The sequence below is a fragment of the Orcinus orca genome, chromosome 2 (genome assembly GCF_937001465.1).
Source record: "Orcinus orca chromosome 2, mOrcOrc1.1, whole genome shotgun sequence".
In the NCBI taxonomy this organism is placed as follows: Eukaryota; Metazoa; Chordata; class Mammalia; order Artiodactyla; family Delphinidae; genus Orcinus; species Orcinus orca.
This window is the reverse complement of record NC_064560.1, coordinates 188,589,708-188,614,831: the sequence shown is the minus strand read 5'-3', so window position 1 is coordinate 188,614,831 and position 25,124 is coordinate 188,589,708. Positions and strand designations below refer to the sequence as shown.

Here is a 25,124-nt window from a genome sequence, read left to right as displayed (position 1 = left end):
TTTACTCCATAAATTCTTTTTTTTTTTGCTGTACGCGGGCCTCTCACTGTTGTGGCCTCTCCCGTTGCGGAGCACAGGCTCCAGACGCGCAGGCTCAGCGGCCATGGCTCACGGGCCCAGCCACTCCGCAGCATGTGGGATCTTCCCGGACCGGGGCACGAACCCGTGTCCCCTGCATCGGCAGGCGGACTCTCAACCGCTGTGCCACCAGGGAAGCCCTCCATAAATTCTTAAGCTAATCAGTTGTGCATTTCTTTTACCACAGGGGTTTTCAGAAACTTCCACCCATGAATAGGAAGAAATTTTATATTCATTTATATATTACTATAGATTTTAATTTTATTTCATTTTGCATTTTACGTGTAATTCCTCAATCCATTCAGAGTTTATTTGGGCTTACGGTATAAGGCAAGGGTCTTGCCTTGTTTGTTTCTTTCCCACATAGCTGGTTTACCCAACACATTTGTCAAACAATGAGGTCTTTCCTATGTTGGCTGGTCACTTTTTAAAAACAATGTAAGTTTTTGTATATGCCTGGTTATTTTTCAAGTTGTCTCTTCTATTCACTTGATATGGCTGTTAATTTATTTTACTACCACTTCACTTTCACAGTTTTGTTTTATAATACATTTTACTGTGTAGTTAGGCAAATTCTCCCCAGTTATTTTCTTTTTCAAAATTTTCTTAGCTGTGTTATCATTAATTCTTGCAAATAAATATTAATATTATCCAGGTTCTAAAGTATCTGGTTGAAATTTTAATTCATATGTATATTTCTTGGTTTTTTTTTTTGAAAGGAATCTTTCCTTATCTGTAAGACAGGGATAATAAGAGCCTTTTGATAGGAATTTTGTATGGATTGAATGATAATATACACTGAAGTGTTCAACGTGATATGTTAATTCAGAGCTTGTTCTGATTTTACAGAGAGCTCTAAGATTCATTTGGAAGCAAGAAAAAATAGCTCTGGGTTATTACCAGTTCAGAAATCAAGCACATTGGAAGAGGTAAAGTGGCAGCCAACACCCGAGAAATGTCTCCCAGCCCTTGTTGCGAGATGCCCTGGTATTGTTACAAGTGGGCATCCCACAGAAATCCTCCACCTGCACCCGCATTTCTCAGCGCCTACTCTGCACAGCCACGGTGGGCTGGCCCTCAGACTGACATTCATACTCACAGGGCACAACAGGCTGGAATCTGGCACCAGTTTTACTTAGCTTTCTGGAAGGATACAGGTCAGGAAGCATAGGGTATCGGCATGAGAACATCAAACATCTCATCAGAGGTCTTTCCAACCACCTAGGCCTGACTTCCCAGACCAGAAGGGACACGCTCAGCCATTAGTGATGGGACCTAGTGGGCGGGCATGGACCACCCAGCAGAGGAAACTCAGTGCAGGAACTCCGTCTTCTAACTCCCACGAACTCAGCTTCCAAGCCCCCACAAGGACACCCTCGGGAATAAGAGAGAACACACAGAGGCTCGTGAATATGTTTTAAATAGTCCTGGACAAGACAACCCCCAGGACCTACGTGCCTGTTCACACCTGTCTGGCCAGGGGCAGTTCACTTCTCAGGGGTAACTTCAGAATGACTGAACACCTGACACCTCACATCCACCTTGACCCGGTGCATTTCAAGGAAATAGTATAAGAAGAAGGTAAATCCGGGATCATCTTCCCGTGGAGGAAAGGGTTGAGCCTACTGTCTCCTTACCACCCCATCCCCAGTTTCTGGTCCTCTTCCTGGGCTTCAGAGCCTCTCCACATCGCTAAGGAAACCCTGTCTCGCTCTGCTTATATGACAACAGCAGTGGTCCTTCCGTGAGTCTCCAGCAAGGCTCCTGCTGTCACTCCTCTACGTCGGGTGGGTGTTCAGCGTGCTCTGTGCGGGTCTGCTCCCGCTGCTTCTGGCCCTATTCTCACTCAGGAAAGGGGAGGGTCATCGCTGTTTGTTCTGCATGTTCCCTCATCAGCACTGTTTTCAGCAGGAATTCCTGTAGATTTCTACTCAGTTTCTTCCCGATCTGATCCCTGCCTCACCCGAATCTAAACCTCTCATTCCCTTGCATGTGGACCTGACACACACCTCGGTGGCACACCAATGCTGCTGTTTGTGTGTCCAGACTACTGCCCTGAAGTGTGCACGGGGTCTCCTGTGCCTCCTTGCAGTCTGGGCATTTCAGTGGGGCCGTGCCTCTCTTCAGGTGCTCATGGCTCTCTCGCTGGCCCTCCTTTTCCACGAACCCACCACGGTCAACAAGACTGACCATTCCTTCCCCCAGTGCCTGACGGAGCAGACTGCCAGTAAACGTCGCTGACTTAGGTGTAAGAGTAACAGTACAGAGTCGGCACCCTCAGATGAAGTCAGCCAAAGTGCTTCTTTTACACATGGTTCAGCAGCAGTGAATCTAGAGCCTGGTCCTTTTACACAAGAAACTCTTGCTTGCAGAAAGGACATTAAAGATGGAGAAACGGAACAGGCTGTGCTTGCTTTTCCCTGAGAAACAGGGCGTCCACACCTTATGTCAGGAGAGGATTATTCTCTAATGTCGCAACCCTGACGGGCAGTGAGTCATGGGAAAACACTAAAGAATCAGAAAGAAAAGAGGTTCTGCTGCTTTTTGTTTTTTTTTTTGGGGGGGGGGGCTTGTTCTTTCAGCATTTTCTTAGGTTCCCAGGATGGAGTGCTAGAAGTAGAATTCGCTCTGAAATGAACAACACTTGCTGGAATGTTCAGTCAGAAGTTACCATCCCACCATCATTTCCCTGATGCTCAGTGCTTCTTGCTACAGGCTGTCTGTTTTCTTTGTGGTTGCCTTAAATAGGGGAGCAGGACAGTGAGTAGTTCATATTTATCAAGCATTTGCTACGTTTCAGGGGCAGTGCCAAGCACCGTACATCACGTCTTCACTCATTTAAGAGGCATAGTACCCATTTTAGGCAGGTACTGCGGTTGAGAAAGTGGTTGAGGAAACTGTGGTACAAAGGCATTAATTAACTCTTTTAAGGTCACACAGCCAATAAGCAGCAGAGCCAGTGCTTGAACTTGATCCCCAAAGGCTCCAAATTCCTGTTCTTACTGCACTGTACTATCTCTCATTAACTTATCTATTTTTTGTTCCACAACAGTTATTACTATTTTCATGAACAACAGGGGATCTTTTTGCAAACCAAATAATTGAGAAACTGTTTATCTCCATGTGTACTATGTTAAGCTTCTTAATTTTCATCAGCCCCTTCCATTATTTCTTTCTCATTAAACTATTGCTCTGGCTTTTAAGAGAGGCAAAGGTACATTTGGATTGGATCGATTTCATCTGTGACCTTAGAATAATTGAAGATATTTCATCAAGAAACCTGATTATCTTAATTTTTTTACTTTCTGTAATAAATAGTAGCGTTTACTCCATCTTTGAACACCACTTGCCTTCTAAGGCTTTCCAGTCTGTTTTAGCGTCGCAGATAAATAAGCAGATGCTTTCATCCCATGAAGAGCCCCCAGCTCTGGTGTCAGGAGTTGAGCCACGTCCCATGGGTTCTGACTCTCCCTTTCTGGGGCTTCCTTCCCTCTCCATTCCCGCTGGCGCCTTATGTTCACTGGCACACAGGGCAAGAGAAGCTAGGCAGGTAGAGTTGGGATTTCTTTTGTCCTTCCAAATCTGAGTGCTGAATTCTCTTCTCTGAGTTTATTAAAGTTGTTTCCATTGTAAAAGGTTTACTCATAGAGTCTAGTCCATAGATAGGAGATCTAATCCAACCCCAAGCCTTTTTATTCTAATTAAATATTTGGGATGTTAGTTTCCCATGAGGATTGACTTATACTGGAAAATGATCAATGCTTTTCGTTTCTGCTTAAGTTTGAGAAATTTGATTTCATGGTCTCTCATATTTTTATCTCCGTTTTTCACATATAGTTCAATTTCAGAGTGTGTTGCGCCATACTTGTTTTCTGTGAAGAATACGGTCACTATCACTTCATCCTATGGTGGTTTTAACAGCAAGTTTTATCTGCCTACAGGAGAATATTAAAAAGCGAGCCTCCGTATCCCCAAGAAATGAGTGCTGTAGCCAAAGACCTAATTCAGCGTCTGTTGATGAAAGATCCCAAGAAAAGACTGGGATGTGGTCCGCGTGATGCAGATGAAATCAAAGAACATCTCTTTTTTCAGGTGAAACATACTGAACAGATGGTCTTCTATGCCCTGCTGTTTTCAGAGTACTTGGCGTTCTTGGTGGAATGCGTGAACTTGGGCTGTTTCCGAGTCATTTTCTCCCAATTTTTAAATGACAGGGACCCTTGAAGAAGAATCAGAATTCTACTTGTAGGAACCTAAATGGTCTTTTTCTCCCTATATGAAGGGAGAGAGGGGAGGATTATAATAACATTTGATTTTCTACATACTTATTGGTTAGAGTTTCTGAGTATTGATTTCCATTTGTGATCTCAAGATTTAGGCATATAGACTAAGGAGACTTTTATTATATTTTTTACTTCTCAGTTCACGAGCTATTACTGCCACTGTGTTATACTTTTTAGGTAGTGATTTCATCTCTTCTTTTCCCAGAAGAAATCTTAGAAAATTCAAAATCAGCCTCTTTCTCAGTTACGTATTATAATATATAGGGAATTATTCATTTACTTTCTTTGTACTTGAAACAGTGCTTTATTCCACAAAAGCCTAATAAGACCATTCTGCAGAGCACCAACATGCCTGCTCAACCTGGTATGCTCAGTGCTGTCCACAAAATGACCACAATTTTAGATAACTCGAAAAAAAAGTTAAATAGACTGAGTTGACTAGTTATTTCAATCTAAATGGTCAACCTGGGATACCATGACCTTGATTTCTAAAACTCTGAGCTTATGACTTTTAAATAATTTCATCGTATCAACAAGCATGACCTAAATATTTATGCTCAAAAGGGACCATCAAGGTTTTATTTTTACTTTGCAGACTGAGCTTTTACATTATTATCACCAAAATTAATGAAACTATCACACCAAAACAAAGAAAAAAACTCTGCTGCGGAGCAAGCTTTCATGTTGTTATTTATTGTGTTTTTAATATAGAAAAACAAATAGTAATTGAGAATAAGAATTCTCTCTCTGTACTTATATACTCAAGAAAGGGCACATTTATTTCAGTCTCTTGGTGTAACCATTTAAAAAATCATTACTGTACATCCTACAGAAGTTCAGTAACATAGTGAGAAGTACCTTTAGAATAAAATTAATTTCTCAGCATGTGCATTTCATAGATTAATATGGCTTGGAAAGGTTAACATTTGAACAAACTATTTCATATATCTTGTTCAGGAGTTCGGCTCAAAAATTAACAATAAGGTAAAATTCAAGAACATACTCAAGCAAAATACCCCAATCATATTTTCCTAGGACCTTTTTCTCCACGGTTCCCTGTACTTGTGAATATTGCAAAATAGCTTTCATGTTAGAGAAATTTCTCTTTTCTATAGCTTAGAATAGTAATTTTAGGTTATTTAATTGCCTTGACTTTTTAAACGACAGGGACACTTCAGGAAAGACCAAAATTCTACTTGTAAAGACCCAAATGGGGTGGAGGTGGAGAGGATTGTAAGAGCGTTCAATTTTCTCCATACTAAACGTTCTCCTGCTAACAGTATATTTCTTTAAATTACTCCTTTACTCTAGAAGTTTCTCTTAATGTATGTACAAGAGCCAAGCACAAATCATACGCCTGTAATCATATGCTTGTAATGTAATCATACACTAGGAAAGAACACGAACTAGAAAGTCAGGAGACTGACCCTCCCAAAGGTTTAAGTGAAAAGGTTGGTTCTGATTTCCGGGCTTCCATTTCCGTCTGGATCAAATAAAGAGGATGAACTAAATGATCTCTAAAACCCATTTTAGCTGAAAACTTTGAAGGTCTAATTCAATGATTTTACCTCCATTGCTTCCACAAGAGGGCATAATAAAAACATTTTATGTTAGTTGATTATACTTACTGAATGTCACCAACCAAGAAGTACAAGTTTCACATTTGACCATCTCTGAAATCAGTATGCAGCTGACAGTGGACAGCATTTTACTATTCTAATTGGTAATGCTTTTTCTTTCTTAATGGTACATAAAATAAGTGTGTATCTTACTAGCAAGGATGACATCTTAGATTATAAGAGAAATATATTAATAGGGTATCTGTGGGATTCAATTCAGTAAGTATTACCTGAGGTTGTTTTTCGTGGCAGAAGGAGAATAAAGAAAACAGAACAGAGGGTTGAATTTGAATAATAGAAGACATGGCAGTTTATCAGACAGTGACTGACATGGGTAGAAAGGGGGCCTGGATTATCCCATGGGGTAGAGAGGAGGCAATGTTGAATAGCTTAAACACAGTTGAATGAGAAAAGAATGGTTACATCAGTTCATACTATCACAGTATCATTTAGACTTATAGACATAAACCAATGCATGAATTAGAGTGAGTTTGTTTATTTTCTAATTTGTCCAGATGGCCAGGAGGAAAAGCAAGTACAGAAGGAAAGCTAGTTAACACTGCCTCTAAAAAATAGGGATGTTCCTTTAGAGTTAATATTCATATCCATTTTAAAGCCCTTTATTATAGTTTAGTTTAGGTTTGGTTTGGTTTTGGTTTGGCTTAACGCCTGTCTCAAGGGACTCATGACAAAATAATTTTTGTTATCCCTAAGGGTGAACTAGGGTGTCCTGGCGCCCCCCAGTGGCCAGGACGAGATTCCACAGTGGTGGAGAACAGTCTCATCTCAGTCACAGCTTTAGTGAGCTATAAGCTGTGGTCAAAAAATGTGCTCCTGCTTGTAAAGAAATATTTTTTTAAATCATTAGTTTGAAATATGTGCTTCTCGCGCTTCCCTGGTGGCGCAGTGATTAAGAATCCGCCCTCCAGTGCAGGGGACACGGGTTCAAGCCCTGGTCCGGGAAGATCCTACATGCCGCAGAGCAACTAAGCCCGTGCGCCACAACTACTGAGCCTGCACTCTAGAGCCTGCGAGCTACAACTACGGAAGCCCGCAAGCCACAACTAATGAGCCTGCATGCCACAACTACTGAAGCCCACATGCCTAGAGCCTGTGTTCCGCAACAAGGGAAGCCACCGCAGTGAGAAGCCCGTGCACCACAACAAAGAGTAGTCCCCTCTCGCTGCAACTAGAGAAAGCCCGTGCACAGCAACAAAGACCCAATGCAGCCAAAAATAAATAAGATAAATATTTAAAAAAATATGTGCTTCTCTCTGTTGTTTAATTAAAATCATTATCTTTGTTATTTTTCAAAAATATATTTCAACTTTGTTGATTTCTACTTTGTACCAGTTTTCTTTCTCTGTTTTAGAAAATAAATTGGGATGATTTAGCTGCCAAAAAAGTGCCCGCACCCTTTAAGCCAGTCATCCGAGATGAATTAGATGTGAGTAACTTTGCAGAAGAGTTCACAGAAATGGACCCCACCTACTCTCCCGCAGCACTGCCGCAGAGCTCCGAGAGGCTGTTTCAGGTAATCTCCAAGAGCCCACACATGTTTGTTGGCCATGTATACTTTGAAAGAAAAGATTAATTTTCCCATGTGAAAGCTTTTTGGCATCTTGAAAAACAGGACTGTATAATCTCTTCAAAATTATTAAATACAGAGATATTGCAAATAAATATGTGTTGAATTTACACCTGAAATTTTACTTCTGTTCAAGCTCTTTTATAGAGAATATACTACTTTACTTCTAATCATACAAAATATTCCTTAATTCATAAACAGTGTTATCTGATTCTTTATCTTCAGTGACTAATCAGAACTGTTTCTCAACTCGTAAAAAAGATTTAGAAAGGATTTTACACTTAGGAAAGGATCTTTTCTCAGACTTAAGATAAAATATTCTATTAAATGGCATCATAGCTTCACTTCTTTGACTCCCGTTAGTATCCCAGTAGTATGGTTTAATTTGGCTGTCCAGACACTGTCTCTGGACATAGGTGACACTAGTGGCTAGCACTTGGCTGGGACAAAGCAGATGTTGAAAAAAATGTTCCTCGAATTAGTGAATGTTCTAGCTTAAACAGATTAATCACCCATCATTATACAGATGGTCCCCAATTTACGATGGTTCAACTTAGGATTTTTTGACTTTATGGTGGTGCAAAAGTGATACGCATTCCACGGAAACCATACTTAGAATTTTGATCTTTCCTGGGATGGTGATGTGCAGTACGATCCTCTCACGATGCTGGGCAGCAGCAGTGAGCCCCGGCTCCCAGTCAGCCACTCGATCACGAGGGTAAATAGCTGATACACTTACAACCAGTCGGAACCCAAACAACCATTGTTTTTCACTTTCAGTACAGTAGTCAGTAAATGACATGAGGTATCCAACACTTTATTATTAAATATGCTTTGTGTTAGATGATTTTACTCATCTGTAGGCTAATGTAAGTGTTCTGAGTTTAAGGTAGGCCAGGCTAAGCTGTGACGGCTGGTAGGTTAGGTGTGTTAAATGCATTTTCAACTTAGGATATTTTCAATTTATGGTGGGTCTGTCAGGACTTAACCCCACTGTAAGTCAAGGAAGATCTGTACCACTTTTGGTTCAGCACATCATTCTGCCGTTTGATTTGACTCCTTTTCTAAAACTCAGTTTTGAATTTAACCTAAGGAAATATAATGAGTCAAATAATTGCTGAATTAGAAACTGACTGGAATGAAACTTGCTATTTATCTAGTTTGAAAACCAGTAGCATTTGGACCACTTTTTAGTTCCTTAACTGTACCTTTTTTGAGAAGTTAGTTGTGTTCGTTTATAAGCAAACTTTTATCAGCAATGCAAAAGAATTATATCTATGAGTCAGATGCTGGGGATGGGATAGGAAGGAAGTATTTTTCTGCCTTTAATTTTGAATTGGTTTAGTTCTACCAGAAGATGGCGTGATCTCCTTCTGAAAAGCATTATTCTATTGATTTGAAATAACCTTGCATTTTAGATTCATCTTAACAAATATTTGAGCTTTTTTTTTTTCCTTTTTTGGCCTCACCATGTGGCTTGCGGGATCTTAGTTCCCCAATGCGGGATCGAACCCACGCCCTCAGTGGTGAAAGCACGGAGTCAAAGAAGAAAAAAATGATTACAATCTAGTCTGTGCTAAACTGGAAAATTGCAAATCCTTATTTTTTTACCTTTCTTTTTTTTAGGGCTATTCCTTTGTTGCTCCTTCTATTCTCTTCAAGCGTAATGCAGCCGTCATAGACCCTCTTCAGTTTCACATGGGAGTCGATCGTCCCGGAGTGACAAATGTGGCAAGGAGTGCAATGATGAAGGTGTAGCCATGTGGTTAATTAAATGACATATTCATGGTTTAAATACCAACACTAATTGACTTTCTCAAGTCAAGTAAATTTAATAGACTTTCCATTTGACTAAAACGTAATTTTAAAAAATGAATAAATGGAAATAGTAAGATTTGCCCTAGAGAATTATTAACATCCATTTGAATGAGCTCGTTTCTTACTATAGAAAGTAATATATTTTAAATAAGTGATATATATGATAGAAATGAGCTAATGATGAATTTTTAGAGATTATAAGTGTATTCCACTCCTATTAACATTAATAATGTTCTGTTACTCAACAATTTTATCTATCCCTGTGTATTACTAATATTTTCTTAAGTGAAATGATGTTGGTTTCTTGTCAGGACTCTCCATTCTATCAACACTATGACCTAGATCTGAAGGACAAACCATTGGGAGAAGGAAGTTTTTCCATCTGTCGAAAGTGCATAAACAAAAAAAGTAACCAAGCATTTGCGGTCAAAATAATCAGCAAAAGGTATCACATTTCCAGCAGTCTCTCTTATGTATTTGTCCTAGTCAATGGCTTCTATGAATTAAGATTTTTATTTAAAAGGAAAATAATGGTATATTATAAGGTTTTCAACCAAGGTTTTAGCCATTCAGCTCATCAGTTGATCCATTATACTTCTAGCTCTGAGAAAGTAATCCATTTTAGACATAAATCATAGTATGATATGCTTTTCAGGTTATTATGAGAAGACTTTCTTGTGGCGGTGTTGTTTAATCAGACTCGCTTAGTGAGTTCAGCAGCTTTTGCCATTCCTGTTAGTTGTATATTTGAAATATTTTGTTCTGCAATTATTTAGTGACCTAGGGGTAGTTTGAGAGCCAGCTAGTTGTTTTGGTAACTGATTATTACCTCCACGATTGTATATTCTTATTACCAAATTTTCAGGCAAGTAGACATCCATTTCTTCATGTGATTAGCTCTTTCCTGACTCAGAAATGATCATTTTTCTCAAGAATAATGCTTTACTTGTTCTGGTGGGTGTATGACTCACTACTTTCAGGGAAGCCTCATTCTGATACTTTGACACTTACCTTCTGAATATACTGTAAATAAAAACAAAATTAGGATTGGGGCAATGCTTCCAAAAACTTGGTGAAGAGGGATGTAGAGACTAACTGTTTCATCTTGCAGGTTGGAAGCCAATACTCAGAAAGAAATAACAGCTCTGAAACTCTGTGAAGGACACCCCAATATCGTGAAATTACATGAAGTTTTTCACGATCAGGTAGTCCACTTTTTTTCCTGTGGATACTAATTCATATACAGGGTTCTACTTTTCATCAGTTGTGTTGGTGCTGGGTCAAAGTCAGGGATATGGGACATGACCGAGCCACGTGAGAGGGTGAGAAGCCACTCCACGCATGCTTTCACCCATCCCCACATCAATGCTTCCTCTCACTTCTGCTTCTCTCACTCAGTCGTGGTCGTGTAGGACCTGGAAGGAGGACGGGGGGCTAAAGCCCAGCTCACTGTGCTTACTGCACGTTCGGCTACCACCCCGCATAGCTTCGTCTCAGCGTACCTCTCAGTACTCAGTCGTTTTCAGCCGTCAACTTAACCCTTTAACTTCAAGAGTAGAACTTAGCCTAAAGCCTCATTAGTGCAAACTGAAAGAGCAAATAGGAAGCAGAGGGCAAAGATACTCTCTTTCCATCTTCTTATTCCAGGTGACAGATTCTGCTCAGGCCACAGGCCAGGTCATGCTCCCCGCCTTCTACCCCCGGTCCCACTTTCCAGCAGTCCCCTCACACAGGGTTATGTAACTTTAGAGACAGGAGGAACACTGTTTTGTCAGGTCCATGTCTCCTTCCCTGCAGAAATCTCTCCATTACAGTCATCTCTCCTCCTGGGACTGAGCGGGATGGCACAGTCTGACGCAAGACAGCATGCTGCGCACAAGAGCTAAAACCAGTCCTGGATGTGGTTGGCCCTCACTTTACCAGAGAAGAAACTGAGGTTCAGAAAGGTCATGAGTGTTTTCCCACAGGAAAGAAAAAGGGGGGGGCGTGCATCACGAGACTCGTCCAACCAAGGTCACATAGCAGATCAGTGAAAATCTAGTAGGAAGACTTGGTCTCCGGTTCTGGGCTCTCTCCAGTGTGGTACCGTGACATCCACGTCCTAGGAGAGCGGTGGCCCAGTTCTCTACCACATTGAACTTTCCCAGAGTGCCGTGGCCAAGCATGACACGCGGTGGGGAAACCAGGCGGCAGCAGCAGGAGCATCATAACTATAATAACTGCTGCTGTTTATTTTCACATACGTTACGTGGTACAGGTATTGTAGCACTCATTCTACATGTATCATCAAACTCCCGGAAATTAAGTAACTGGGTCTCCCAGTTTATAAGTGGTACTGCTGGAATCTGAACCCATGCAGTCCAACCTCAGAACAAGCACTTAATTAATTACTTTGTTCTACTGCCTTAGAGGAGGCAGACACAAAGCCTGGTTTTCACATCAGGTGAGTGAGCACCCAAAAATGACATCATCTACTTGCATCCTTGGTGCTTATAGTCAGGAAAGGAAGCTCTTTGAAGCAAGGACTCGGGGGGAACTGTTCTCCCTGCTCCTCTGCTGCCTCCACCTCACCGGGCCACTCAACTACAGTGCAGGTAGAGTCCCCTGCCCACTGCGGGTGCTTACAAGGAGCCTAGGTAGTCTCCTATTGAAGGCGATCCACACATCCATCAAGGGCTTGGTGGATGACCTTGGACACACCCCTCGGTTTTGCAGCTGTGCCCCTAGCTACTTCCCCCGAAAGACTTTCCATCTCTGACCGTCAGGCCACCGTCAGATCTCAGGACCTACATCCCTAATATTTTACTTATGTGACAAATTAACTTTATTATTTGCTATTTTTAAATTCAAGAGTTACTAGAATAGAAACCATCTCATGATGTAATCCTGTGTATACCAGTATAAATATATTATCATTCTAATATACAGTTGTTGATAGTTTGCATTGTTTTTTCCATGATGGTGACACAGTTGCCTAGATCATGCCCGAATCCACCATAGTCCTCTTTTCAACTGATGGGTGAAATTGATTGAGGGTGTGTCTCCAGCCTTTGACTGTACAGCAGTGTAGTTTGTGTACCATGATTTGTGCTTTACTACTCTATTAGTTTCCTATTGCTGCTGTTACAAATTACCACAAACCTAAAACAATACGGAGGTATTATCTTACGGTCTGGAGGTCAGATAATCAAAATCAGCCTCACTGCTGTAAAGTCACGGTGTCAGCAGGGCTGGTTCCTTCTGGAGGTTCTAAGGGACAGTTTATTTACTTCTCTTTTTTAGCTCTGGAGACTGCCCACATTCTTGACTTGTGACCCTTCCATGTTTCGTTCCAGTCTTTTGTTTCCATAGTCCCATCTCATACTGTTGACTCTGGTGGATAATTAAGACAGCCTTCCCATCTCAAGAGCCTTAATCACTTCTGAAAAACCCCTTTACCATATAAGGTAACATCCATAGGTTCTGGGGATTAGGATATGGACATCTTTGGAGGGCCATTATTCAAGCTACTATATATACATTTTTTCACTGTTACCTACATTTCATTGGTAAGGGTGCTAAAGTTCATAGAGGTAAAGTAACACGCCCCAGGTCATAAGTAAGTAGCAGAACTGGCATTCAGATGCAGGTTTGACTCTAAAACCTATCTCTTAAATCGCTATAGGTCTTGCCCCTCATTTTTTTAAAGCTTGCTGTTATATACTTGTAGCAGACCTTTAGATTTGATCTTAATTTGTCTGACGTAGAAACTCAAATTAGCATGGTCTCTAATAGCCTGGGAGCAATTCTCTTAATAAAAGCGTTATTCACCTTCTAGAATTTGCCCACTATGTGCAGGATAATGTCTTTATAATCATCTTTTTAATGAAGCAATTTTCCTGGACTTTGCTAATTCAACGGGAAGCATACTTTGTTTTGTTTGTTGAGTGACATTGGTGCTATAAGGCATAGCACTTGAATCTGAATATTGATTTGTATCTTTTTTAAACCATTTGTGTTCGTTGGGGAGCTGATGTAATTCCCTTGCTTTTCAATAGCTCCTACATTATTTTCTTTATGGGAATGTATGCAAAACATAGTAAATACATGACTTTTAATACTGTTTAATTAAGATAATGCCTTGGGATCAAAAGCAATTATTTAAAAAAAAAAAAAAAAGCCCGAAGTGAGTTATGGGTATTTGGCATGGGAATTAACAGGAACACTGAAACTAATCTGTTGAGCCCTAACAGAAGATTTAAAGTGACATCATCCAACCGTGCCTTTTTTAAAAGGTAAATTTGCCATTAAATGTGTGTGTCAGGCCTCCTGGGGGTAGTTGCCCATATTCCATCAGTAATCTATATTATTTAAAGCAGCCAATTTCACATTATTATCTGTACTAGGTTACACTTTAAGAAGAAAGATATGTACACTTGATAGAGAGGGTTGGAATGGAATTCAAATGAAAGAATTAGTCAAGGAAAGGATATACAAAAATTTCACTGCAGTACTTGAAATTTTCCATTACCAAAATAGAACTCTAAAAAAGTCACATTATCCTTCAACTCTTTCCCCTAAAATATAAGGGTCGCCGTTGACTATTTTAACAAGGGACTATTTAAATTTATTGGTAATAGTTCATAGTCAGGAAATGTTTTATACGTTGATAAGCTTCTACTCCTCTTCATTAAGGCCCTCCACATTCTTCTTCTTTCTTTTCTAGCTTCACACATTTCTAGTGATGGAACTTCTGAACGGGGGAGAGCTATTTGAACGCATTAAGAGAAAGAAACACTTCAGTGAGACAGAAGCCAGCTACATCATGCGGAAGCTTGTTTCAGCTGTAAGCCACATGCATGATGTTGGAGTGGTACACAGAGATTTGAAACCCGAGGTATAAAATTACATGTTTTCTCATATAATGCAATCTAGCATCATTATTAAATATCCCCCAGATATGTGTGGGCTTTTTTTGGGGGGGGGGGTTGTTTTGATTTTTTATTTTCAGGGCTTTCTGCTAAATAGATACTTGCAAATATCACGTTTCTTGCATTTTTTTTTCTTTCCTATTTCAGTCTAAAATAAATTTGTCTTTTCGTTCTTTCTTTTTTTTTTTTTTTTTTTTTTGCCGGCTGATCATCTTGAGGTTATATTTGTAAGTGTGAGAGCCTTTTATGGAAGAAATACTTTATGCAACAATTGTGGACTAAAAATAGCAATGGAAATTTTTGTAGCAGAAAATAATGCCCCTGCTATATGTATACCATTTTAGAGGGATTTTAACAGTGTATTTTGAAAGCTTATCTTTTACTTTTGTAATCAAATTGATTAGCTCATGAATAGCAATGTATGTTGTTGTGTTCTAAATTTTTAAATGTAAAGCATTGTCTTTGTTTAATGAGTTATGCCATCCTTACATGTGCTTTTCTTTGCTTATGTACTATAATATTTATAGAACTGTGTAGCAATGTAGAAGTAGCAGCTTTTTATGTATTTTTTCTTTCAAAAGGTTAAGAAAGAAGGTTCTAACTCTAGAATGATCCCTTTTTAGTATCAAAAATATGAAAATTCCTCCCTTTTAGAAAATCATCGAAAGAATAATGAAAATTTAAAAACAAAACCCAATAATTTATAAAAGAATAACAATGAATCATCCTCTATCCTATGCAAAATTATATATATTTACTATCTAAAATAGAATTTCAATTTTAACTACCATGTGATTATAACGCATTTTTAAGTATATTTAAAATAATAATTTGGTGTTTATTTTTGTATTAGATTACAAAAGAATATTTCTCAAAAAGCACCATTTTTGCCTTTTATTTAAGTACCTTGGATTATTGGTAGGAAGAGGATGTTTTAAAAATGGAATTCTGTGCCTTCGGATATAATTGACTGAGTCCCAAAATATTTAAGCTTCTATGTACTTTCTATTACTGTTATTCATATTACTCGTAATTAATGAAAAGTGAATTGTGTTTTATGAACTTGCAACTATGATAGCTACCCCTCTGCTTCCTTCATCACAATTCTCGCTCTCCCACACAACGCCCACTAAAAATATGGCACTCTGTACATTGGAGATTTGCTGTCTATTTTTAAATGTGAAAGCATACCACTTAACTGTTTTTTTTTTTGATAGACAAGGAACAAGCATGTAATTTTTTTAATTGAAAAGATCTGTTCCATGACTGTCTAGAATTCATTTTCACATGTTTTATTCTTTGATAACTGGCCATCTGTCACCTCATGAGTCTCAAATGATGCAACTGTCCTCTCCAGCGGAATTGAAATTTGCCTTCCTATTTTACTGAGTAAAAAGATACTCACATAGCTTAATTCTTATCTGCCATAAAGCTTTTCTTTCAAATAATCATTTGAAAAGAAGAATTGTCTGATTATTAAAGACATTCTACTACCGTTACAGTCCTAAATCAACATATATTTTGGAGACATGAAAATGTGCCTTTGTACTAACACTTTCATAATAAAATAGCTTTCACTTTGACTTTTAAGTGGCCGAGTATATTATTTTCAAGCTAAAAGTTTAATCCCTTTCGCATTGATGTAGCATTTTAAGATCTGACTATATATCTTTTGGTAGATATTTTATGTGGTATTCATATTCTGCATAGGCAAGATAATTTCTAGGTGAGAATCAAATAAATTTAGAAGCTGGCTGACATTCTTAGTAAGCTGCTTTGTATTTTTCAAACTGGTCCCCATATTCTTGAAAGATTGAGAAATTTTATCAAATTAGTTTCTGGCAGAACTTGAGACAAGGATAAATGTGGTTTGAATGACTAATTCCTGCCACTTCTGACCATGCACACCCAACTACATTTTGAGAATTGGGAGAGGAGTGAAGAGGGGTGTGCCATGTCTCCTCCATTTCAGGATCTAAGAACAAGGAAGTCCTTAGCTGGTCTTAGTATAGAAGACACTAAAGTCATTTCCAAAGTCTTGTAGGCTCTGGGAGGACAGGCCAGGTGTGCTTCATCCACTGCTCTGTATGTAGCACAGTGCCTTGTGCTGTGGAAGAGTTCAGGGGTCATTTGCTGAGACTTCTCCCAGGTACCCGGTCCATGAACCCCAGCTATGACTTCAGTTGTGGTGAAGCCTTACATTGAATTATATTCACATTTTAATTCCATCACAAATTCAGGATTAGGCATTTTGTATAATAGAAAATTTAAGAAAACTTTTCAGTTAATTTTTTTGCTTCTTTCCTACCACTTCATTCATTTTTAACTTTTGAATGGGGGCCTAGAAGATTTTTCTTCTTTGTATCAGTGAAGCATTCTATGATGTATATTATTTCACTTCAAATAATATTAAAAAGCAAATGGTGTTCCAGAACTGGGGAATAATTTAATGGTCAAAAAGGCATAACAGATTTTGTTAGGATGTCTAAAGACAATATAATCAGATTCAATTACTGTGCATACTAGCTTGATGTACTAATAAAAATGTACATAAAAATTTGCCCATCAGTACAGTTAGATTTTTTTAAACAAGTGGTAAATACAAAAGTAATCAGTAAAACCTTAGTGATTGACACGGCTTGGCAAATGATTCAAAATAACAATGTTTTCTGAATAATAGAGGGGTAATATCCATAAGCATCAAAAATGTTCAAGTATTAACTGTTTTGGAAAAAATATTTCTGAAACGTATGTCTCCACCATGTATTCTTTAATAGGCTTTACTAGATATGATGTATAACTGTTTTATTTATGACTTCATTCAATGGACAAATATTTACCAAAGCATCTACTACATGGGAGAGTCATGAATAAGGTAGACGCACAGTTGCTGGCCTCATGGAATGATGGTCTAATGTGGGTGAAGACATTGAACTAATATTGCAGAGCTGATAAGTGCCAGGAAAGAAAAGTAAATGCTAGAAGAAAATATAATAATCTCCATCTTCTGTTTGGTGGCATCTCTAAATGAGGATTAGATGCCTGAGAGCCAGGTTGGAAGGGAGGTTGGTGGAGGAGGTGGAAGACAGACACAAGCAGAAGGGAAAGCATAGACAGAGAAGAGGCATGGTCCCATTGAAAATGTTCCACATGACCTTGTACAAATTGATGTGATACAGAAAAGTATAAAGCAGAGAGTGACGGTACGCTGACATCCAGGTCCCAGACCCACCCTGTCAGACCTTTCTGTATCTGAATCCAGTGTAAATAGATAGACAGGTGATATTGCATAAATGCATCACCAAGTCCCATTACATTTTAATGAGAAAGTAATGAAGTGTTTGTATCTTGCAGAATTTATTGTTCACTGATGAAAATGACAATTTGGAAATTAAAGTAATTGATTTTGGGTTTGCACGCTTAAAGCCACCCGATAATCAGCCTCTGAAGACGCCGTGCTTCACTCTTCACTACGCCGCCCCAGAGCTCTTGAATCACAACGGCTACGATGAGTCCTGTGACCTCTGGAGCCTGGGTGTCATTTTGGTGAGTTCATATGTCAGGCCGTTAAACCCAGTCAGTTCTCTGATGTCCTCTGTATATCTCTCTCTTTGCTGTTTTTCTTAAATTTGTGAGAAAATTGGCAAATTGGTTTCTTTTCTTTTCAGTAAAAGGCCTGACTGAAAACTATTTCCCTTTCTTAAAATTTACATTGGAGAAAATGTAGGAATTTTTATTTTGGTTTATTCTGGAATATTTAAGGCAACTGTGTTTAATGTGAATTACAGTTATGTATATATGTATTTTTAAAGAAGCAGTAGTATATTTTCATAAGATATGCATGTTAGATATAATGTGAAAATAGCTAAGTGACTCATTAATAGAAAAAATATTTTAAAATATATTCTCTGAGATTTTCAGGCTAAAATGTAATTAAGGAATATCACTTAGGATAAATTAACAAATTAATAGAAAAAATTAAAAATATTTATAGTAACTTATAGTAATCGTGGTGAGCATGCTTTTCACAAACTCTCTTTGGATGCCGGGATCAGAAACAGAACATTAAGCTAGAAGAATCTCGGCATGTTTTTTTCTCAAAATAGCTTTACTTTTTCTGCATATAATCTGTAATGCATAATCATAGGGAGAAGTTTTCAGACAACAGAGAAAGATATAAGGAACAAAGTGAGATCACTCGTAATCTCATCATACAGAGATAATATTGTGTAAGCTCTTACTCTCCTCCCATCCCTACCCCCTATTATGTATGCTTTATATCTTTCTACAGATTTCTCTATATATTTGTATATATATTCAGGGGTTTTTTTAACAAATGAGATTATGTTATATATGTAGTTTGATATCTCATTATTTCCTTAGAATAGATTCCTAGGAGAAGGATATATAGATCTTTATTTTGACATATATGCCTGTATTTCCTTCTAGAAGGTTTATCAGATCATGTTCTCATCAACTGTATGTGAATACATTGGATACTATCAATTTCAATTTTAAATTATTTCCTACTGTTATAATTTGCATGCATTTTCTTGATGAGTATTCAGTTTGAGCATCTTTTCGTGTATTTGAACATTTTTATTTTCTCTATTATGAATTGCTGTTTATGAGCTTTGCCCACTTTCCTATGGGGAAATTTTTCTTATGGAAACTTAAAGGTCTATTAAGGATTTTAATTCTTTGTCTGCCATTAATATTGGAAATGTTTTTTCTGGTTTTTCATGTCTTTGAAAACTTTGTAGTAATATGGGGTTTTAATTTTGTTTTTTGAGAGGCTTAAATAGAGAAGTTTTTTTATTTTTATGTTGTAAGATATGTTAGTCTTTTCCTTTGTGGTATCTGGCTTTGATGTCAGATTGTCACTCCACCCCAACCCAAGATTATAAAAATATTTTCTTAAATTTTCCTTTAGAATTATGTTTTATTTTTAAACTTATGCACTCCATCTGGGATTTATTTTGGTGTCAGTTTGTTTTCCCCCAATGGAAGCCAGTTGTCCTTGCAGGATGGTTCTTTTATTTTTAAGCTTTATATGGTTTTTATTTCAGCAGTTTTAAGTCATTATTTATAATTTTCAAACTGAAATTACATATTTATGAATATGATTTTTAAATTAAAATAAAAAACTAATTTCTGTAGATTTGAGAGTTTTGTTTGACTTAAACTGATTTCAGTAGCACTCTCCTAAAAAATTCGTCTAAATAAAAAAGAGCCTTTCTTTTTTAGCAATAATATGTTTACCCCTTGTAAAACAGCCCTTACTTAAATACAGGCCAAATATAATTACCGTGCTTTTTAAGGTTTGAAAAGACAATCTTAGACATGCAGACAGGTATTCTAGAGCCTCCAAATGCCGTGTCTGTGGAAATAACTTTGTATAATGGCATGGGGAGAAGCCAGGCTTCTCTCTAGATCTAATTGTCAAGTTTTAAACAGGAACAGGGGACAAAGAACAGATTAAATGATACCACAAGAGTACAATCACAACGGCCAGACTGCGGGAAGTTCTGCAGGACAAACAACCGAGTTTCTCCAGCAAATAAATTATGAGAAAAAAATAGCCTGGGAACCTATAGATTAAAAGACACTTAAGAAACAGTGTTTGCATCTTACTTGAATTCTGATTCAAACAAATTCTAATTTCAAATCTATTTATTAAATTCAAACTGTGAATCTAAGTCATACAGATATATTTATACAATGTATATAACACAACTGGAGAAATTTGAATATTGACTGGATATTGGATGATACAAAGGAATTACTGCTAATTGTTTTAGTTGTGATAATAGGTTGTGGTTGTGGTTTTTAAAAATCCTTGCCTTTTAGAGACACGAAATACAGATGAAAAGCATAGTTAGCACCTGCATTAAACTGTCCAAAAAAAAATAAGAAGAATGCTTTGCAAACTTTTCCATATAAATGAGTGCATCTCTCCAGAGGATCTAGATACAAAGCCTGAGCTATCCCATAGTAAGCACAAAATTTTCTGGGGGGGTCGTCTGGTTTGCCTTAGAAATCTATGGCCCTTTTACATGTTGCATCTAATACACATGAATATGGATACTTTAATATGAAAATAATTTATGTTACCCTCATTGGGTAAAACAAAATACTTCAGGAAGATGCATCACGTCATATCATGCAGCTTTGATTACAGCTCAGTCTACGTCATGTATGTGCAGTTCACTGGAAATTCACAGGACTTTAATTAAAATAGAGTTTACACAGTGTCTTAAGTCTGCTCGGGGCCACCATAATGAAACACTGCAGACTGGGTGACTTAAACAACAGAAATTTATTTCACAGTTCTGGAGGCTGGGAGGTCCAATATCAAGGTGCCAGAAGGTTGGCATCTGGTGAGGGCTTTCGCCTTTGGTTGCAAACAGCCATCTGTTCACTGCGTCCTCACATGGCCTCTCTTCAGTGCATGCGCTTAGAGAGAGAGAGAGAGAGCCAGCTCCCTGGTGTCTCTTTTTGTAAGGACACTAATCCTATTGGATGAGGACTGCACCCTCATGACCTCATTACCTTTACTTCCATAAAGTTTCTACCTGCAAATACACTCACATTGGGGGTTGGCTCTTTGGCATATGAATTTTAAGGCACACAATGATTCAGAGCTTAACAGACAGTATTTAGAAAACGTAGGATAGGATTATATACTATCCCATAGAAATATATAGCATACCCACAGGATGGACTATAATAACATTTAAAACATATTTCTTCCAAGAGATTTATTCAGGATTTCTTATTTTTTCAATTTCTTCCCCAAATTTTATTGTGAAAATTTCAAACCTAGAGAAAATTTGGGAGAATAACACTGTGAACATTTAAACATGTTGCCACATTTACTTTTCCTTTCTCCCTAATTCCCTCTTGTGTGTGTATACATACGTATATATACACATATATAGAAAGAGATGTATATCTTTATGTATATAGATACTTTCTTATCACACCATTTGCAAACAGTTTGCAGATACAGAATTATTCTTAACAGAAGTTGATTCCTGGATAATCAACTAAACTGTAAGATCTTGGAGTTGAGAGGAGCCCTAAAGTTTGTTTAATTCTAACTCTTCCAGAAAAGGGATCTTTTCTACAAAGTCCCTGTCACCAGTCTCCTTTAAAGATTTCCAAAGACGGAGAATTAGTTTTTCCACGCAAAAGCCTATTGAATTATTACACATGAGAGCGAGAAAACTGTAATATGAAGGATATTTTCTTGTACTTAGCCACAAATGAATCTGTTAGGAAGTGGGGTAAGATAAGAAGCCGAGCAGATTTTGGAAAACTACTTGGCAGTATCTACCAAACATACACAGACCAAATGACCCAGCAGTTCCAATCTCAAGGATACAGTCAACAGAAACGTGTATTTTTATGTACCGAAAGACACGTACGAAGATATATAGCAGCATGTTTCAAAATGCCCCAAACTGGAAACAGGTCAAAATCTTCCTCAACAATAGAAAGATATTTTAGTCTGGATTCCCCAGAAAGCAGAACCTGACGTTAAAGCTTATGTTTTGTCATGTACCTAAGGACCATAATCCCAGGGAGGCAGGGAAAGAGGGAGAGCAGAGGCTGCACCACTGAGTTGCCACCTACTGTTACCAAGTGGAGCTGATCCCTTGAGTTCGTGGAACCAAGACCTCTAACTGAGCAGACCCTAAGGCTGCAGGAACAGGAAACGTGAATTCTACAAGTGGGTCGTGTGCCCATAGAATCTAGATATGGGGGACCCAGCACCAATGGATCAGCCATTGGTTCAGCACAGTCCTAAAGGACAGCACCCCAACCCCACAGGGTAATGTCCTGAGCTGGTGTCTTCACTGAGCTTTTCATGTTCTAACAGGCCAGCTGCACCCAAGTGAAAGAATGCCAACCCACCTGACAAGTAGGCCCAATTTCCTTTCTTCCTTCATCAGTTGATCATCGGGAGCCCCCCTCAGTGAGGCCATAGGTGTGAGTTAAGGAAGAAGCATTGGTGCAACAGAGAGAGGTGATGGGCACCTATGCATGTAATTTGCTGTGTCTTCTGGACCTCCTCGGGTGATTCTGAGTGTGCCGTGTCCATAGTACAGCGACTGCTGCTGCAGCTTTACGAATCAGTGCATCTGCTGATCCCAGTACACAGTTTTGTTCGAGCTTCAAAGAGCCATTTCAGCTGACTACTCGTACTGGCTCCAGGTGTCCCTGCCAGGATGTTGAATCCTGAGTCTCAGACAAGTGTTTCCATGGCAATAATTTCTTCTCCGTCAGCCAGGTCTTATGTTCCACACACCCACTCCAGCTCAGCGTCTTCAGGATCCATTCTCATTTGTGTCCCCTGATCCCTGCTGGGCCATTTTAGCCAGGCCTGCAATGCCTTTGGCATGTACACACCCCCCTGTCAACATTAATACCATCTTTTCAGATGGTTAGAGTATCTCTTTTTTATTCTTCTTATCTGAATACAGTTATCAAAATGGCTTTAAATCTTGATATCATACTAAGCCATTCCTTTTTATATACAAGTCTGAAATGTGTTGGTTGTTTCAGTGATTGAAGCCATGTAATCTTTTAAACGCAGTAATGCTAAGTGTAATATCTAGGAAATTACGCTAAGTTGGTCATGAAATTACCAGAGTGGCTTTGATGGTGATTTTGGCAGACATTCTGTTTTGCTCCTTTTTTTTTCTTGATAGTATACAATGTTGTCAGGGCAAGTTCCATTCCAATCTCATGACAAAAGCTTGACGTGCACCAGTGCGGTGGAAATCATGAAGAAAATTAAAAAGGGAGATTTCTCCTTTGAAGGAGAAGCCTGGAAGAATGTATCCCAAGAGGCTAAAGATTTGATCCAAGGTAAGAATCTAATGGAAAATTTCATATTTTATATGATGTGTAGTGACTGAAGTGGAATCATACCCATGACATACATTTGTTTGTGAATTACTCAAGGAGTCCCTGTGTGTTCTAAAAGGTTTCAGGCTACTCTATTCAGCCTTATTTTCTTCTCAGAACACTCTCCCTCACTAATCTTATCCACATTCACTACGTGCACTAGCACTTGGATCCACCAGCATCTCAGTCTCACACCTTCAAAATGAACCTCTTCCTTTTTACTCTCCTTTCCCCCAAGCATGTGCCTCCTCCTTTCCCCCTCCTTTTACATGGCCACGAAGCCAGATCACCAGGACGGGACCCAGCATCACCCTAGATCCCCGCAACCTCCCTCGCCTTCCGCAGCCAGGCACCCGGTCCTGCGGGCACAGCATCCCTCCCAGCCACCCCTCCTCCCCATTCACATGGCTGTCACCTTAGTTCTTGTCATCGTCTGTCTCCTAAAATCCACAACATGCTTTCAACTTGTCTCACTTCCTTTCACTTTACGTGTCATCCATCGGCACAGTGACCTTCCTAATAGCCAAATGCAATCATGCCTCTTTTCTGTTAAAAATCCTTCAGACAATCCCCGTGAGCTTTAGGTCAAACTCCATAGTGCAGCCTTCACAATTCAAAGCCCTTCACAGCCTGGCCCTGCCTGCCTCTGCTTCCTGTCACCTTCGCTCCACCATCCTCAAACACTTGAATTCCTCAAATGTGCTGAGCGCTCGGATTCTGCTCCCCTTTACACGTGCTATTCCTAATCCCTGAAGAAGGGCACCCTTCTTCATCAAACCCACTACGGCTCATCCCCCAGGACTCGTCTCCTGGGAGCCTTCCAGGATGCCCGCACTCCCTAGGCTGAGTCTTTCCCCTGGGCCTGCCGTGCCTGTGGCTCGTGCTACAGCACTTGTCCTGTAATGTGATGAGACCTGGGTTTTTTCTGTGTGCCTCCCCGCAGCTCTTCTCTGAGTGTCCATCTCCATACCTCCACATTCCCTGTACATGAATGAAGTAAATCTCGGTACTCTTTGTGTTGGGGGAGTTTGCCTGGTCACTAGTGGGAGTCCTTGTTTTAGGTGGTTATTTTCTCCTGATTGGAAAGCCAGCTAGCCTACAGCCTCCAGATATAGGCTACTGTGGGCTTTATTATTAGCATCCGGTATCCACTAGGGGATTTAAATGTACATGAAAATGTACGTAATTATCTTTGTAGGAGGTTGACGCCTTTCAGAAACCATCATGTCTTGTGAACATAATTGAGATCTATGTCTGAGGTTGACTTTAAACTATGTTTGAAATGACAAATCATAAAATAAAAATATCTTATTTATTCCCACAGGACTTCTCACAGTCGATCCAAATAAAAGACTTAAAATGTCTGGCTTGAGATACAATGAATGGCTTCAAGATGGCAGTCAGCTATCCTCAAACCCTCTGATGACTCCAGACATTCTAGGGTCTTCAGGAGCTGCTGTGCACACCTGTGTGAAAGCAACCTTCCATGTAAGGCTCTGGGCTCTGCACTTGTAGGGCGGTTTGGAAAGGGATCAGATAGATGTTCTTACTCTATAATCTATTGCTAAGAGACACCCTCTTAGCAATACAATTTTTAAAATGGGTTCTTTTAATTTTAGATATGCTTTTATAAATCCCTTCATGATATAAACACATTTATAAACAGAAAGTGCATGGGGACCAGAGTCACTGCTAACCCACAAAATATTTGACATTTAGAATGAGTTTGCAAGATGAGGCAGTAGTCTGATATTTGAATAGTTGAAATTTTTGACTTGGTAAGGAAAACAATATGCATACTATTAGAACTTTAAAAAAAATTTTGTTTTATTGAAGTATAGTTGATTTACAATGTTATGTTAATTTCTTCTGTACAGCAAAGCTATTCAGTTATACATATATATACACTTTC

At 38.9% G+C, this 25,124-nt stretch overlaps 1 protein-coding gene and 1 long non-coding RNA gene across 6 annotated transcripts in view; one reads left to right on the top strand and one right to left on the bottom strand.

Moving 5' to 3' along the window:
• Window positions 1-25,124, top strand: part of RPS6KA5 (ribosomal protein S6 kinase A5) — a 182,077-nt gene that overhangs the window by 153,911 nt on the left and 3,042 nt on the right. For all 5 annotated transcript variants that reach the window (XM_049706990.1, XM_033418734.2, XM_004262337.4 and 2 more), the window contains 9 exons: window positions 4,020-4,170; window positions 7,353-7,514; window positions 9,195-9,320; window positions 9,698-9,831; window positions 10,498-10,591; window positions 14,092-14,262; window positions 17,651-17,842; window positions 23,014-23,173; window positions 24,537-24,700. In XM_049706990.1, the coding sequence (XP_049562947.1) occupies window positions 4,020-4,170; window positions 7,353-7,514; window positions 9,195-9,320; window positions 9,698-9,831; window positions 10,498-10,591; window positions 14,092-14,262; window positions 17,651-17,842; window positions 23,014-23,173; window positions 24,537-24,700 (1,354 nt within the window). The remainder of the gene's footprint in view (window positions 1-4,019; window positions 4,171-7,352; window positions 7,515-9,194; window positions 9,321-9,697; window positions 9,832-10,497; window positions 10,592-14,091; window positions 14,263-17,650; window positions 17,843-23,013; window positions 23,174-24,536; window positions 24,701-25,124) is intronic.
• LOC125963703 (uncharacterized) lies at window positions 19,775-22,560 on the bottom strand. Its single transcript, XR_007476069.1, has 2 exons — window positions 22,217-22,560; window positions 19,775-20,752 (listed from the first exon to the last, which is right to left on the bottom strand). It is a non-coding gene; the product is annotated as an uncharacterized LOC125963703 (long non-coding RNA).